Source organism: Thermobia domestica, chromosome 9 (assembly GCF_964235325.1).
Source record: "Thermobia domestica chromosome 9, izTheDome1.hap1.1, whole genome shotgun sequence".
Taxonomy (NCBI): domain Eukaryota; kingdom Metazoa; phylum Arthropoda; class Insecta; order Zygentoma; family Lepismatidae; genus Thermobia; species Thermobia domestica.
In genome coordinates this window covers 180654272-180671594 of record NC_137462.1, presented here as the reverse complement: position 1 = coordinate 180671594, position 17323 = coordinate 180654272, and the positions used below count along the sequence as shown (strand labels likewise).

Sequence of the window (17323 nt, the reverse complement as noted above, 5' to 3'; positions counted from 1 at the left end):
AGAATTAACTGACGCTAACATTGCCAGTGTTGAAAACATTATCATGGAAGATAGGCGTGTCACTATGCAGAAGATTTGTGATACATAGGGGCTAACAGTGGGAACAGTAGAATGAATTGGTCCTAAGTTTCTTCTCGCTAGGTTCCATAAATGCTTAATGACGATCAAAAAGAGGCAAGGATTCGAACAAGTATTGTAAATTTCATACGCTTCAGAAGAGAGAGAGACGCAATTTCTTGAAAAGTGTTGTGAAAATGGATGAATCAGATTCCATTATTCAATCCAGAAACAAAAAGGCAATGCAAAGGAAACACACAGACTTACCATCTCCCAGAAAATTTCGTCAGGTGGCATCCAATGATAAGGTGCTGTACGCTCTTCTGAGATTCCCAGGAAGTGATATTGTCCCACCCTGTTCCGAAAGGTCATACAACTATGGGCAAATATTTTGATAGAATTTTGGATACATCATTTTTGCCAAAATTGATTGAGAAATGATCGCAAACGGCAATTTCATCCTCCACATGGATAATGCACCGCCACACTGTGCCAATGTTATGACCGTTCTTGGCTGACCATGGTATTGAACTTGTGCCACACCCACTTTACTCACCATATTTAGCCCCGAATGACTTCTGGTTGTTCCAAAACCATGGTGATTCTCTTCGCGGACGTCATTTTGCCTGTTGCCTGTATATCATCCCTGGGGAGTGCTATTTTCCAATATCTGAAACATATTCCCAAAGATGATTATGCCACATGCTACACACAATGGACGCAGCAATGGCAACTGCGTATCAATAAGGAGGGAGAGTTTGTTTAGAAACAGACAGATTAGTTCCCTGTATTTTCTTGTTCTTGAAAATTAGAACGAAACAGCACGTACTTTTGGTGTGCGCCTCGTATTACCATGGTAATAGGAAGATAATACGTAAAGGCCTATTACAAAGTTTTATAATTCATACTCACTATGTCATTTAAACCTTCTTCTACTGTATGATCTCTTGAGTAAATTACGCTTCTTTTTGATACTTGTACGGCTACAGGACTCTTTGTAGCTATTTGTGACGCCAATTCAATTGCTGCACCTAACATTCTGTACAATGAAAGAAGGAAAGCAATATTATTTTTGCATTTATCTATTGACAACTGTTGCTAGCGAAAAAAAAAAAAAAAACGCACGGAAATTACTAGCAAGTAAATGTATAACCCTGGACCAAAGGTGAGCGCTCTACCACTGAACCACCGTGTCCCCACATTTGCATTTATATATTTTCAAAAGTAAACAAGGACTTGTATAGTTAAATTAAACTGAAGAAACATATTATATATATTTGGTTACGCATATCACATATTTGTATCTACAATGTGGGAGTCATGATATCGTCAAACTGTGCGTGATTTATTTTTAATTTGTCATTCATGTTGGAGACTGTCAAACCGCTCTTATGGTGCGAAATTGATCATAAGTTGTACTTATAAAGGTAACCAAGAAAGTTCGGTCGCTTTTTGTGGAAGTCTGTGTTCCATTGGCCCTTAGACCGAGAGTTGAATGCGAGTGGAGATAAGGCGAAGGTCAGTTGTTGTTGTGGGTATATTCAACATACTACCTAGTTGTGGCAGTTCAGTTATACCGTGAACTTGCATAAGGACAGAGTGAACATGGGACCTCCACGGAGCGTCGTAAGGGCGTGTATGCTGTATGAGTTCAAACTGGGGTCAAATGCTGCTGCAGCGAGGCGCAAGATATGCCAAGCCTTTGGTGACGATGTGACTATGCGGACACTGCAGCGGAGGTTTAGAAAGTTTAAGGACGGTGACAAGATATTCGAAGACGCAGCAGTGCCGGAAGACCAACACATGTACAAAATATAGATCATCAGGCAGCAATTGAGGCGAACAGTGGCCAGACAGGCGAGGAACTGGAGTACAATTCAGTGTGAGTGGATAAATCATTCGACAGCACCTCCATTAACTTGGGAAGCACTACAAGTTAGGTCGATGGGTTCCATATGATTTGAATACGGGCTAGAAGGCAACGTGAGCAGACATCTGTTTTTCTTTGCTGTCTCGTCTCACAAAGGAGGCATTTCTGGACATGGTGTCGCTTCGTGATGAGAAGTGGGTCCTGTACGAAGCTCCACGGCGCCGTCATCATTGGTTAGCATCCCATGAACCGGTTCCAAAACAGCCGAAACTTGCACTGCACCAGGAGAAGGTTCTCCTGTGTGTTTGGTGTTCTGCTCGCGGCATAGTGCAACGAGAACTGCTATCAGCTGGTCAGAGCATCAATGCAACTGTGTACTGTCAGCAGTTGAGCCATATTCAAGAACTCAAAACTCTGGAGCCAGCACTTCTGAATCGCAAAGGGGTCCTCCTGTTACTGGACAACGCTAAGCCCTATGTGGCTAGGATGACCCGGGACACAATTCTACGCCTTGGATGAGAAAAACTATTGCATTCGCCATACTCCCCGCACATTGTATCGTCCAATTATCACCTGTTCCATTCATTGGACAATCACCTTAGAGGACGCCAGTTCAAATTCCTAGTAGAGGTGCGAAATACACTTCATATCTTCTTCGCTTCACGGCCCAACTAGTTCTATCGTGATGAAATCCATAGCCTTCCAGAACGTTGGTAGGAGGTCGTCGATACTGATGTGGGCTATTTTTTGATCTTCCAGGTACGTCTTAGGTGACATATCGATGTTCGAACGTGGTGGGTGAAAAAGCGAAAGAACTTTCTTGGTTACCTTTATAATTACAGAAATCGAAAACTTTCATAGAAAAATTGTTTCCTTTTCCCATAATCTTTTCGATGATGTGTAGTATGCAATACATTACTATTTACAATTTCCGGATTTACTCCTCCCCGTGGTCCTATAATAGGGAGCCTTGTGGGTCACACAGAGCGCTCTATTCGATCCGGCTTTTTGACATATTCTTCACTTTTTCTCTCATCCTTTATCTCTAGCCATTAGTATTTATAAGCATTGGACGTTTTATCTTCATGCGCAAGAACTCACAACTATATGGAGGTCTCTTGTAAACAGTACTATATATACCTAGGTATACACCCTCCATTCCAAAAGAAACCGAACTTTTGAAAACAAATAGTACCACTAGTGCCAACTGTTGTAATATTTTACCGGTAGATGGCGTAGTCCCTCATTGACAACTGGTATAAATGTCATGACATTTGGATGCACGGCAACAAAGTTATTGCGTTTCAACTGTCAGTGTGTTGTGTACATCGGTCGGAAAATGAGTTTCAAACAACGAGCTGCAATTGAGTTTTGTGTTAAACTGGGTAAAACTTTTAGTGAAACGCACCAAATGCTACAAAATGCATATGGTGATGAGTGTCTATCCCGTACGCAAGTTTACGAGTGGTTCAGGCGATTCAAATCGGGTAGAGAGACGCTGGATGATGACGAAAGATCAGGCCGTCCCAGAATCGGATTATCGGAAGAAAACATCGAAAAAGTGCGTGAATTCATCAAACATAACAAAAAATCGTCGGTGAAAGTTATTGAAATGGAATTAGGCATTCCTCAAACAACCGCATACCGCATTTTGACCGAAGTTTTGGGCCTTAAGAAGGTTAATTCGCGGTTTGTACCACACAAACTCACCGAAGACCAAAAAGTTGATCGAATTGCGCATTGCAAAGACATCGTTAAAAGTGCTCGGTAGGATCGAAACTTCTTGAAATCGATTGTAACTGGTGACGAGACGTGGTGTTTTGAATATGAGCCCGAAACAAAGCGGCAAAGAGCTGAATGGAGAGCGCCGGATGAAGGAACACCCAAAAAAAGTCGCTTGGTGAAGTCAAAAGTTAAGGTGATGCTGATTTGTTTTTACGATTCAAAAGGAATTATCCACAAAGAATTTGTTCAGCCCGGCCAGACAGTCACTGGAGAGTTTTACTTGGGCGTCATGAAGCGTTTGCTGGCAAGAATTTGTCGTATTCGACCCGAATATCGCGAAATCGGCAGTTGGACTCTTTTGGACGATAATGCACCATCACATCGTTCGCGACTTTTAACTGAATTTTTGGTCAAAAATCACATTATTCAGTTGCATCATCCGCCCTATTCACCAGATCTCGCTCCGTGCGATTTCTATCTGTTCCCGAAACTGCACTTGGCGATGAAAGGAAAGTGGCACGCATCGATTGATGCCATTGAGAAGGCGACGACCGCCGTACTAAAGACCATTCCAATAAAGGACATGGAGAAGTCGTTTGACAACTTGTTAGAGCGTGCAAATATGTGTATCGATGCAGAAGGGGAATACATTGATTAATAAAAATGATTTGTTCCAAAATGTACATTGCTTTTTTGTTTTTTTAAAACGTTCGGTTTCTTTTGGAATGGAGGGTGTATATATACGAAAAATGTTATATGACGCATCGAGTGGAATGATCTGTTTCTTTCACAAGACCTCAAGGATCACTAAAATTGTTAAAAGCAAGTTATGTAATTTTTACATCATCGAATAAAAACATGAAAATACAATCAACTTCTGTAGAAAAGTTTTTTGTATATATATAACATACATTTTTCTATCTCACTATTTAATTTTTTATATATATATATATACAGATGGTGATCAGAAAAATGGAAACACCTGAACGAAATTGCAACTTACCAGATTAATATGGTGTCGGGCCACCTTTCGCCTTCAGAACAGGGTTGATGTGACGTGGGATGGAGGCACAGAGGTCGTGAATGGTAGCAAGTTGAATTTTACACCATTCCTCGTGCAGGGCATCGGCCAGTTCTGTGAGAGAGGATGGAGGTGGAAATCGTCGCCGGAGTCGTGTTTCCAAGACGGACCACAGATGTTCAATTATGTTGAGATCTGGGGATTGGGCGGGCCAGGGGAGGTGTTGAACTTCATCTCGATGTTCCTCAAACCACGCTGCAACAACGCCAGTTGTGTGAATGGGTGCATTATCATCCTGGAAGATGGCGTCATTGTCCGGGAACAACATCCGGACCATAGGATGCAAGTGGTCTCCTAAAATTGCGACATAATCGTTGGCAGTGATTCGTCCGATAAGTGTGACCAATGAAAACCATATTATGGCGGCCCACAGCATCACCGAGCCGCCACCATGTTTCACAGTTGGGCGGAGACACTGCAGATCATAAGCTTCTTTGGGCGTTTTCCACACATAAACACTGCCCGTGGTTGGGAATAGGGTGAAGGATGACTCATCCGACCATATCACACATTTCCAGTCCTCAACGGTCCAAGTTGCATGGTCGCGGCACCATTTGCGGCGTGCGAAAGCTTTATGGTCCTTGATGAGCGGTTTGGCCCGTGCAACACGACCCCGTAAGTTCATGTCATGTAAATCGCGGCGGACTGTGATTGTCGAAACAGGTTGGGGGAGGTACTGATTGAGTTCCTCCGTCACTTGCTCCGCAGTGGCACTACGGTTGTGCGTGGCAATGCGCTTTAATACCCGGCGTGACCTGTCACTCATGATTTTCTTCCGCCCACTGTTCCGCTTCCCCGATGTGGTTTTCCCGTGTGTTGTGTAGGCCGTCATCACCTTCGACACTGTCCGACGCGACACACCTAACACAGTAGCCACTGCCGTCACACTGACTCCACATAACCGCGCACCAACAATTTGCCCTCTTTGAAAATCTGAGAGGTCTCCCATTTTACACTATCTCCGTCTGCTGCAGCCACTGGACACTGCTGTTCCACTGCGCCTGACGTAGTATGAAGACCGACCTAACACACCACCACCAGCGGTCCGGCGCTGCGGGCGCCACGACACCACTGCCAACCCATACATCTTACGTGTTGCCAACTACAGGTGTTTCCATTTTTCTGATCACCATTTGTATATATATATATATATATATATATATATAAATCTTCAACCGTTCCTACTTTATAAGTACTGAAAATTTATGTGAATCACTCTGTGTATATATCTTCAACTTACTGCTTCAGACAACTGGGTTTCATGGTAGATAAACATCTTGTGCATGAGTTTTCTCGGGATTCTCCCGTTTCCTCCAACTTCTGTCATTCTACCAGTACATCTTCCTTACCCTCTGTACATAATATTGGGACGTTAAGCTAAAAAAAAAAAAAAAAAAAAAAAAAAAAAACTTACTGTTCTTTATCATCAAATACTCTGCTAATAAATCCGCATTCTTTGGCTTCTCCAGAATACATTTTTCTAGCTGAATAGATAAGTTCTCTTGCTAAGCTTGAACTGCCAATTACTTTTGGTAATCTTTGGAGGGATCCAACATCCGCTGCCATGCCTGGAAATTTAAAGGCAAGAGATTTCAGTTTTCTTCCCCAGATTTGCAATAAACGCACAACATTCTGAAATATGTAGCTAAGGTGAGTTTTAAGGAGCTCTAATAATTAAAATAGTTGGCAGAACGTGTCCTACTTTTCCAATGTATTTTGTAAGGAGCGACAATATTCAAAATAACTCAGTGGAATTCAAGAGACTAACACCGAAATTTTGGTCAACGACAAGTTGAATAAATAATTAAGAGGATAATCCGTGCAGTTTTTTTTATAGTTTTATATTTCTTTGAAATGGTTTCATTATTGGGAGCATATTTTTAAAGAGTAAAGTTGAATGCTCTCAACAATGAAAGATATAAACTTGCTTTTGGACAAAGTTTGAATATTCATATCTTGGGTTTGAATATTGTTGTTCTTTACGAAATACATTGGGAACACAGAAGGCACATGCTGCCATCTATTGGTGCTAGCCAAGCCATCTTTATACTTACCTTAAAATTAAAGCAATGACAAATACTGTTATCATCCATTAAATAAAGAGTATTAAACGTAGAAAAGTATGAAATACTTTCATAAATATAATTATGCATTATTTTAATATCACATTTCCTAAAACACAATATAGAACTTCAAATACATGGATTAATTGAAGGGTTCACTGGGGGGAAGGAATATAAAAAAAATGAACTGAGGCATTTGCACCTAAAGAAAATAAAATTAACTTTCTAATTTCATTATCCACAATTATGTTTTAGGTTGAGACGGATGATTAATAAAAGTGAATTATTACAAAATAACTGATAGAATGAAAATGTGTAGGAAATGGACGAACTCCGACAAAACCCACGAACACTACACTGTCCAGCACATACACACATGGCCAGAGGACCCTCGCACCAAAGGTGAGCGCTCTACCACTGAGCCACCGTGTCCCGGCAAATGCACTGAATGTGTTTATATATTTCCGAAAGAAAACAGGAATTTGTATAGATAAATAAAACTGAAGAAACATATTATAAACTTTGTTTTGGTTTCGCATTATAACACCACCTTCATCACACAAAGAAGACGCTATAATACCAACAATATAATCTAATTTATAATAGATCTGATTAAGAACCCACATAAAGCTCTTTTTCCATATAACGATTTTGTTGGTCATTTCAACATGTGTTTTAGGTAGAACTTTGTATTAGACACAAATAAAAAATTGTGCAATATTTATTAACTGCTGAACGAATTACTACGTATTTACCGCAAGTATATATATATATCCAGTATATGAATCATTCATTTCGTTCAGAAACGATCGAAATGCAATACATACCTCAATTTCAATACATCACGAAAATATTGTGCCTATTTCAAAAGTTAACCCTTATAGGATTTATGGTAACTTTAGATACCATGGCGTAGTATCGTCTTTGACTGCTTATTTAGGTTCTATATCAGGCATTTAAGCCGGCCTTTTTTTATTGGTCAAGTCAAGGATGGACCAAAGAACACCAGATGCGGTTTGGAAGCGGATGGTTAACTTGGCGGCGCCAAGGGGGGCGGAGGGGAGACTTTTTTCTTATGGCAAATTTTTTTAAAAAAAATTCACGCCTTTAGTTTTCAAAATATCAGATTGAAGCTTTGCATACGGATTGTGTGCACTTTTGGATATTTCTCATTTTTTTTTTGAGACCACTACGTGATCTCGGGGCCGGGCCCGAAGAGCGCAAGTGTTCCGAGAAGGTGATTTTTTCAGAAACATCTCCGGGTTTTCCCGATTTTTCCGGTTTAGGTGTACGATACAGACATGAGAGTGGTATCGTTAGAAAGGGCTCGCTATACTTAAAAAAAAAAAAAAAAAAGCATGTGAATCATGACTAACTACTAACTAACTCTATGGCCTATGGAACCCGGAGATTCAATGCCGCGTTCACAAAAGCTATCCACTGACTTCTATACTTAGGCCAATTGGATCCAGTTTCTACTTTGTATTCCTATCTCTGCGAGATCCATCTTAATACTGTCCTCCCATCTGCGCTTAGGTCTTCCTAATGATCGTTTTCCAGTTGGTTTTCCAGTTAAGGTTTTGAAAGTGTTCCTAGGGGGTTCCTACTTTCTTCCATCCTGGCTACATGACCTGCGCCTCCTAGACTTGATGATCCTAACAATGTTGGGTAAACCGTATAAATTATGTAGTTCCTCGTTATGAAGTTTCCGCCATTCCCCATTCCCGTTCCTCTTGGGTCCGAATATTCGTCTCAGGATCTTGTTCTCAAATACTTTCAGTCTATGTTCTTCCCTCAGAGTAAGCGACCATGTTTTGCAACCATACAGAACAACAGGCATGATTATCGTTTTGTATATTTTAAGTTTCAAATTTCTCGACAAAATTCGCGACGACAAGAGATTTTGAACCGAATATTAACACGAATTCCCTGATTTTAATCGACATTTAATTTCTTCGTGAATATGATTTTCGTCAGTTAATTTTTGATCCCAGATATTTGAAAGTGTCCACTTTATCAAAAGTATTATTTAATGTTTTAACCCATCCACAATTTGCCGTATTACGGTCCCGACGCACTTCCATGTATTTAGTTTTCTCTGCATTTACTTCTAAACCCATGTCCCTGGAAGCGTTTAATAAGACCTCTGCATTTCTTTCTATTGTTCTCCTATCATCCCCTATTAAATTTCTATCATCAGCATATGCCATAACCTGGTGAATACCGTTCAACTCTAGGCCCTGGTTGCTATCTTTGATTTTCCTTATAGCGTATTCCAGAACAAAGTTAAATAATAATGGCGACAACGCATCTCCTTGTTTCAGGCCATTTTCGACGTGAAAGTTCGTGGACAAAAATTTTCCTACCCGGCATTTACTTTGGGATTCATTTAAACATATCTTAATTAATCTAATTAGCTTTCTAGGTATTCCAAGTTCTGTAAGAACAATGTATAATGTTTCTCTCCTAACCGAGTCGTACGCCTTTCTAAAATCAATAAATAGTTGATGTACCTGGGTATTGTATTCAAACTTTTTTTCGAGTATTTGGTAAATATTTGGTCGATAATTGATCGATTTCGTCTAAATCCGCACTGATAATCTCCAATAATTTCATCTGCGTAGGGGGTCAATCTTGCTAACAGATTATTTGAAAGGATTTTATAGGATGTTGACAAAAGAGAAATGCCTCGATAATTATTACAGTCACATTTATCGCCTTTCTTATGAATTGGAACAATGATTGATTCTTTCCACTCTTGTGGGAATTCTTTCTTGTTCCAGATAAGGAGAATGAGTTTGTGTATCTTGTTCCACAATTTTTCGCCACCAGCTAAAATTAACTCAGCCGGAATTTCATCTACACCCGGAGATATGTGTTTCTTTAATTTCTTTATAGCGGTTTCTACTTCTATTCGGTTGGGTTCTGGAATATACGGTTCTGCGGTGTGTATCTCTTTTTCTCCACGCACATTAGTTTTTGGTTGCATGTTCAGCAAATCGTCAAAGAAATCTTTCCATCTATTTAAGATGCTATCCGTATCAGTGAGAACTGTACCGTCAACTTTCTTTAATATATAAGCACGAGGTTAATAGCCTTTCTTAAATTCGCAGATCCCCTTATACATGTCCCGAATGTTTTTACTATTATCCTCAAGTTCCGTAATTTTAGCTTTTAAAAAATCGCGTTTCTTTGTTCTAAAAGTTTTGGAAGTTTCCCGCCTGATATTTGCGAAATTTTGTGTAGTTATTTCATTCGGATTTTGTAGCCAGCGTAATTTTGCCTGTTTTCTCTTCTCTGCTAGTTTAATGCAATCCTGGTCGAACCATAGTTTATTCCTACGTATTTCCACGTGTCCCAATTTTTCTTTTGCTGAAATTTTAATGCTATCTCTAATTTCAATCCAAGTATCCTGAACACTAGTACACTCCGAATCTTCTAAAACCGAGAATCTATTCGAAACTTCAATCTGGTATTCCTCTCTTACCTGGCTCTCTTCTAATTTCTTTAAATTAAATCTCTCCGTTTTCGGACATAGAATATTACCTTTATTCAACGATAATCTCTCTCGTATTATCGCTACTACCAAGTAGTGATCAGTGTCACAATCAGCCCCTCTAAACGACCGGACGTCAATTATGCTAGATTGCCTTCTTGTATCTACTAAAACGAGATCAATTTGATTATGTTTTTCCGTCTGGTGATGTCCAAGTGTATTTATGAACGTCGCGATGTGGGAATTTTGTACTCTTCACGATTAGGTTTTTGGATGTTGCAAAGTTCACGAGTCTAACACCGTTGTCATTACTTTCCTTATGCAAACTTTCGTTCCCTATAATCGGTTTGAAAATATCCTCTCGTCCTACCTTCGCATTGAAATACCCTAATAGAATTTCCATATTGTATCGCGGGAGTTGGTCAAATATCCGTTCCACTTCTTCGTAAAAACTATCTTTTATATCGTCACCCTTATCTTCAGTTGGAGCATGCACATTTAAAACAATAATATCACACCACCGTCCCTTGAGAGTAATAAAAGAAAGTCTGTCAGTGACAAATTCAACCCGTTTAATTGCTGGTAATATTCGTTTGTGAACGAAAAATCCTGTTCCTGACTGGTGATTTTTATTTCCTTCCCCGTAAAAGAACGTAAAATTTCCGGAATTCACAGATCCATTTCCTTCACATCTAACTTCCTGAACTCCTACTAGGTCCATCCTGTATTTCTCTAACTCACTCGTTACGGATTTTAACGCGCCTGCCCTATAAAGACTTCTAATATTCCATGTTCCAAATCTTATGTCCATTTTCTTTTGCTGATGTCGTGCCAAGTTATCAGTCCTTGTCCGAGGCTTTTGTGAATATTTCTGAACAAGTGTCTTTTTTTTTTTACAGGATGAGGTTGTTAGCCTTACCCAAACCCCCAAGCTGGAGGACCACTCCTAGTCGTCTGTCCGCGACTGCTTATTCAGTATATTCGCAGCTAACCTCTATATCTAGAGGCCTTCTCCTCGATCCGCAACCTGAGGACGCGCCATGCCGTGGTGACAGGAACCCATTTGAATCATGACTCTAAGACAAATAGTAATTGGTTGAGTTGGGTTGATTTTAGTTTAGCGTCCCGTTCAGCAGCGAGGCTATATGAGACGTGGACCAACTGATTAACGTGGAATCCGAACCACATGAGCTCCCGCCGGGAATCGAACCCGGGTCTCCCACGCCAACGGCGCGTACGCTAACCGCTTAGCCACAGAGGAGCTCACAAATAGTAATGACGCAGTAAATTTTTCAAGTGTATATATATATAATGGGTCACCTTCAGACTTTTCCAAAATTTCTCCCGACCTTAGTTTTCAAGATACAAGATTGAAATTTTGCACATGTATTATGTACATAACAACGTATATTTTTAAAATTCAGATCCCTACGTCAACCCAGGAACCGGGCCAATGGGGCGCAAAAATTTCGAATTTTTTTTTTCTAAAAATCTCCCTGTTTTTTCTATTTCTGGTGTATAATACGGACAAGCGAGTGTTACCGTTGGAAAGTATGCTCTATCCTAAAAAAAACGAGGTATGAAGCATGTATGATCCTACGATAAATAGTAAGGAAGCAGGAACTGTTTGAGTGAAAGTCTAAAATTTAACTCAGAAAGTGGAAATCCTAAAAGGTTAAGCAACGTTAATTATTCTCCACTAAATCTGCCAATTTTACTTTGAAAGGGCTTGAACTTTTTGTCCGAAATAAACATTTATTATTAACTTCAATAATTTTGTATATACGGTATGTATGTATTGGATTTGTGATTTGCAATAGCAAATATTTTTTTTTTTTTTTTTTTTTTTTTTTGATTCAGAGAAAAATAAGGGTGACAAGTAATGGACTATATGAAATAAAACGGAAATTAGTAACACTATGTAGTACACAAGCTGTACTGCACATGTAAACGGCACTATAGACATTCGGATTTAGGTTATGACATGTTCGATATGTCTGCCATCTTTGGCGATGATGTGGCGTAGACGAACAGCAAAATTCTGCATGACTCGCTGAAGTGTCGGAACATCGATGCTGCCAATGACCTTCTGATGGCAGTTTTCAGCTCGGCAATGGTTTTTAGTTATTGCTGTACACCTTGTCCTTAACATAGCCCCACAAAAATGAGTCACATGGGTTCAGATCCGGGGAATATGGCGGCCAAGCGAGACCTCTTCCAGTGGCCTCTGGGTAGCCCAGAACCAGAATGCAGTCCCCAAAATACTCCTCCAGGACGTCAAACACTCTCATGGTCCGATGGGGTCGAGCTCCGTCTTGCATGAACCACATCTTGTCGAAATCAGGGTCACTTTAGATAATGATTATGAAATCCTTTTCCAAAACCGTCATGTATCGTGCAGTAATAATCGTGCCCTCAAGAAATATCGCACCGATTATTCCATGGCTGGGCATTGCACACCACACCGTCACCCGTTCAGGGTGGAGACTTCTCCATTGCGAAATCCGAATTCTCAGTCCCCCAAATGCGCCAATTTTGCTTATAAATCTACGTTTTCACTTGCAAAGGGCCGACATTAACACGTTGTGTGCGCATGTGCATACAAATTACCATATGCCCTGTGCTCAGACACGCAGTTTGGACATCATCACGCGAACCGTTTAGAAATTATAACGGTTTTATTTCATATAGTTCATTAATTGTCACCCTGTATATTTTGACAATACAGAACTAAAATACCTTAAATATATCATGAGTTAATGCATTTGTTTTGTAGAGTTCTTGTTGTGTGGTCTTGGACGAAGGATTGGTAAGTGGTTTTCCCCATTTCTTTATAGGGTTACCAAGAAGTAAGACGAGTAAAGCCAGTAGATACAGTTCATTTCTCGTTTTGCTTATTACGATTGTTGAAGTAGTGATTATGATTTGAAGAGGAAACGGAAATGTCAGAAAAACTATGGCTTAAAAAGTAATTCGGTCTGATACTGAAAGATCTATATCTAAATTACCTCAATTCTGTACAGAAGAAAAAAAACCCTACAATGTAGACGTATTAGTAATGTTGCTGCTTAAAAAAAAAATGCATTTTTTTTTTATCATATAGGATAATTTACGTTAGCAGCTATATGAAAGGTTTAATGTTTGATCCCATGTTAACAGTTTCATACACTCATCGCAAAAACGACTTAAAACACATACACAACTGCCCTCACACACATTTGATTAGCTTGAACTTAACCTCTCTGTTATCTTGAGAAACTTATGCACATGCAAGAAATTTCACGTAAAAGTAGTACATATGATAACAATGCCATAGTCTGACATCACTTGTAAGCAATGAAATGAGTTTAAAGTCCTGCTGTCTGTGTAAAGGTATCAGACGCGTAGTGCTGCAAAAAAAAGTTAATATATAAGGGAAGCTTTTCCCATTAGTATGAAGCGATAAAGTTTGGTTTGTACTGATGTAGTTTCCATTTGTGGCATTCAGGATCCACGAACACACATGGCCAGACAGCCATCACACCAAAGGTGAGCGCTCTCCCACTGAACTACCGTGTCCCCACATTTGCATTTATATATTTTCAAAAGTAAACAAGGACTTGTATAGTTAAATTAAACTGAAGAAACATATTATACATATTTGGTTTCGCATATCACACAAAGAAAACTATATAATACCAACATTATAACCTAATTTATAATTCATCTGTTTAAGGAACTACATACACTCTTTTTCCATATAACGATTTTGTTGGTCGTTTCAATATGTATTTTACGTAAATGCATGAAACACAAAGAAAATTATATTTGTATCTACAATGTGGGAGTCATGATACTGTTAAACTGTGCGTGATTTATTTTTAATTTGAATTGATGTAGTACTTAGGATCATAATGTTTCTGGTCTGATATAATAATAAAATATCCCTGCTGGTGTACAATATATCTAAAATACCGGTAATTATACAACATTACAAATTACTTTTACCATACTTTAAACTAGAATGATAAGGACCTCATCCTGTAAAGCTTTGCCAATTTGCGGATCGCAACGCTACGCAAATAATGCAACAAGTAAATTATAACTAATCCCCACAATCGCAAACTACAATGCCAATTTTGCATCCCGTTGGCGCAAACCAGCACGGCATAAGGCCGTATACCTTAATAACACCTTATTTTTACATACAATATGACTATCCGACTGAAGTTTTTATATATGACTTTAGAGAGGGGATTTGAATTCGAGAGGGGAAGTCACTTCAAAACAGCTCGTTTCTCTTTCCGTGATGTAAGCAGCGAATTTTTGCAACGTTTGACGCTTTGTCGTATCTCCACAACTAAGAAATATTTGTCTGAGATTTAAGATATGCAATATACTGAATACTAATTCTAAGAGATGAAATTTTTAAATTCAAACTTTTGCTCAGAAAAGAAATGTCCATTAGATGAACTGATTTCTCATACTTTTAAACAATGCACCTACGACGTACTATTCAGAAAGAAAATGACCATGTGGTTTTATCTCCTATTTAATTCATATAATTAATATATCTATCTATCTATCTAATATAATATATAATTCTATTACAATTCATATAATTCTAGAATTGATTAGGAATAAGAAATCCAACTTACCTAAATAGAATGAACATTAAACAGTATTTTCCTTGTCATAAATACAGTGTCAGGACAAGACCTTTCCCCTAGGTTAGTGTATATTTGTCATTCTATCAAATATGCAAAGTCCAGAACTGAAGCGCACCTTGTATACTCAACAACGAACTACATAACATACCTATATCTACTTCCTTCACTTGGAACCATGCATCTTTAGTGCAATATCTGATGTCCACTGCCGTTATCAAATCTACTCCTCCCCCTATACAGGCATTGTGAATGGCGGCAATCACTGGCTTTGGACACTTAAAATACAAAATATCATTTATTAGCTTGCAAGCACATGGTGAGTAAAAATTAACTGCATTAACTTTAAGCTAAGCATATTTTCGGTACTTCTCTTCATCAGATATGGAGATATGGAGGATGTGGAGTAGGGAGAAACGAAAAAAAGAAAAAAGAAAAAGAAAGAAAAACGTACAAAATATCCACATTGTGAAGATGAATAGATATGGGCAAGAACCTGTTGTACTACAGATTCAACCGTATTTAATAACTTTTATTATTCATATGTCGGCACTCGATATTATCACATAGAAACCCTTTCTATCCTAAACATGAAATTTAATGATATGTTGGACTATACGCGAATGTTAAGCAAGAACATATGTACATTACCTTTTACGTCTACAAAATATCAAAACATGATTATGAAAATACCTCAAGTAGCTCGTGAACCACCGATATTCAATTTATGAGACATTGTTAAAATAGTTTACAATACCATTCCGACTCCAGGAATTGATCTCCCATGCAACGTTTACACGGTCAACTGACTAAGGAAACGAATGAGGTTTGAAAGTAATAAAGTACTTCACAAGTTAATAGCAATTCAACTTATAGCGGTCAATAAACCTACTTCAATAATCAATAATTTAAGCATCATTAGCTCTAGAATTATTTCAGTAAATTACTAATTGCTTGAATAAATACAGTAGGTTCCCCTCCCCCCCCCCCGCGCTTTCTCTTTCTACATAGGGTGTTCATTTATTATGTAGCCAAAATCCACTGGTGAAATCCTCACACCTAAACAATTAAAAAAAAGTCCATATGAAGGCGAAAAACGCGTTGTTTCAAAGTTACGAAATGCCGAAATTGAGAAAATTGTAACTTTGAGGCTGCCTAGCTCGAAAACTATGAGACATATCAAAGACGGTTAAATGAAATATTAGAGGAACTAGTACACTATCAAGATAACCTTGTTTCAGAGTTGGGACGTGTCGGCGCAACGGATTTTATAGAGGGAGCTGCGGTATAGGTTCCACTCTTCCACCTCTCTCTCTAAAATCATGTGCGCAGGTGCAACCCAACTCGGATGAAACACAGGTTCCGCGCCAACACGAATGACCAACACAAAACTCGGAGAATGGGCTCAGCACTGATAATCTTGACACAATATCATACAGATGGAAACGCCTTTCTTGATCGGAATGTGACTGGTGGTGGTGACTGGAGTGTCAAATCATTCCAGAGAGTATGCGCCAATCACTTGAGGGCATCATCCCTCATCGCCCCAACACGTAAAATCATGGCAACCATCTTTTGGGATCGTGAAGGTGTTCGTTTGGTGGATTTCATGACAAATGGCACTAGAATCAATACAAATCGTTATTGTGAGACTCTAAGAAAACTACGGCAAGCGATCCAAAACCGAAGGCGAGAAATGCTTTCTGGAGGAATTGTGCTTCTTCACGACAATGCCAGCTCTCACACTGTTGCTGCAACTCAAGAATTGCTGGATCCATTCGGATGGGAAATTTTTGATTATCCACCCTATACTCCGGACCTTGCTCCTAGAGATTTCCACCTTTTCCGTAAGTTCCTGGGTGGTAAATGTTTTGGAAGTGCTTGGGTTCAAACCCTGCTCCCGCCAAGTGAACTTTGTGGTGGACAAACACCGTGTGCGTGGGTTTCCTCGGGGTTCTCCTGTTTCCTCCCACTTTCTTCATTCCACCATTTCATTCATTTCTCATAATCACCGTCTCCTTTAGCCCAACCGGCATAACCGTAGGACGTAAAACTCAAAAATTTCATTTCATTTCATTTTCAAAAGTGCATATTTACGCAATTTCCAACAGGTCCCGCCGTGAATTAAGATTGATTGCACTCAGAATCGTAGTGTGACTACGGTGGAAGTGATAGGAGGAACTCAAGTAGCTCCTCCCAGTATGTTTCAACAACCACAATATGCCACAATGCGGGGACAGGTTGCACGGACGAAACCGTTAATAAGGGATCATAATGCCTTAGCACGATGACAATGGTGCCGCGAACATGTAACATGGGCCGCTTATGATCGGAAACGCCTTATATTTTCGAATGAGTCATCGTTCATTTCATTTCACACCGCGG

General features: G+C 39.3%; 1 protein-coding gene across 1 annotated transcript in view; it reads right to left on the bottom strand.

Annotated features, from left to right (window-relative positions):
* Positions 1–17323, bottom strand: part of LOC145660482 (delta(3,5)-Delta(2,4)-dienoyl-CoA isomerase, mitochondrial) — a 55069-nt gene that overhangs the window by 12026 nt on the left and 25720 nt on the right. The window contains exons 5-7 of the mRNA XM_081725555.1: positions 15090–15216; positions 6148–6301; positions 970–1096 (exon numbers count right to left, since the gene is read on the bottom strand). Of these exons, the coding sequence (XP_081581681.1) occupies positions 970–1096; positions 6148–6301; positions 15090–15216 (408 nt within the window). The remainder of the gene's footprint in view (positions 1–969; positions 1097–6147; positions 6302–15089; positions 15217–17323) is intronic.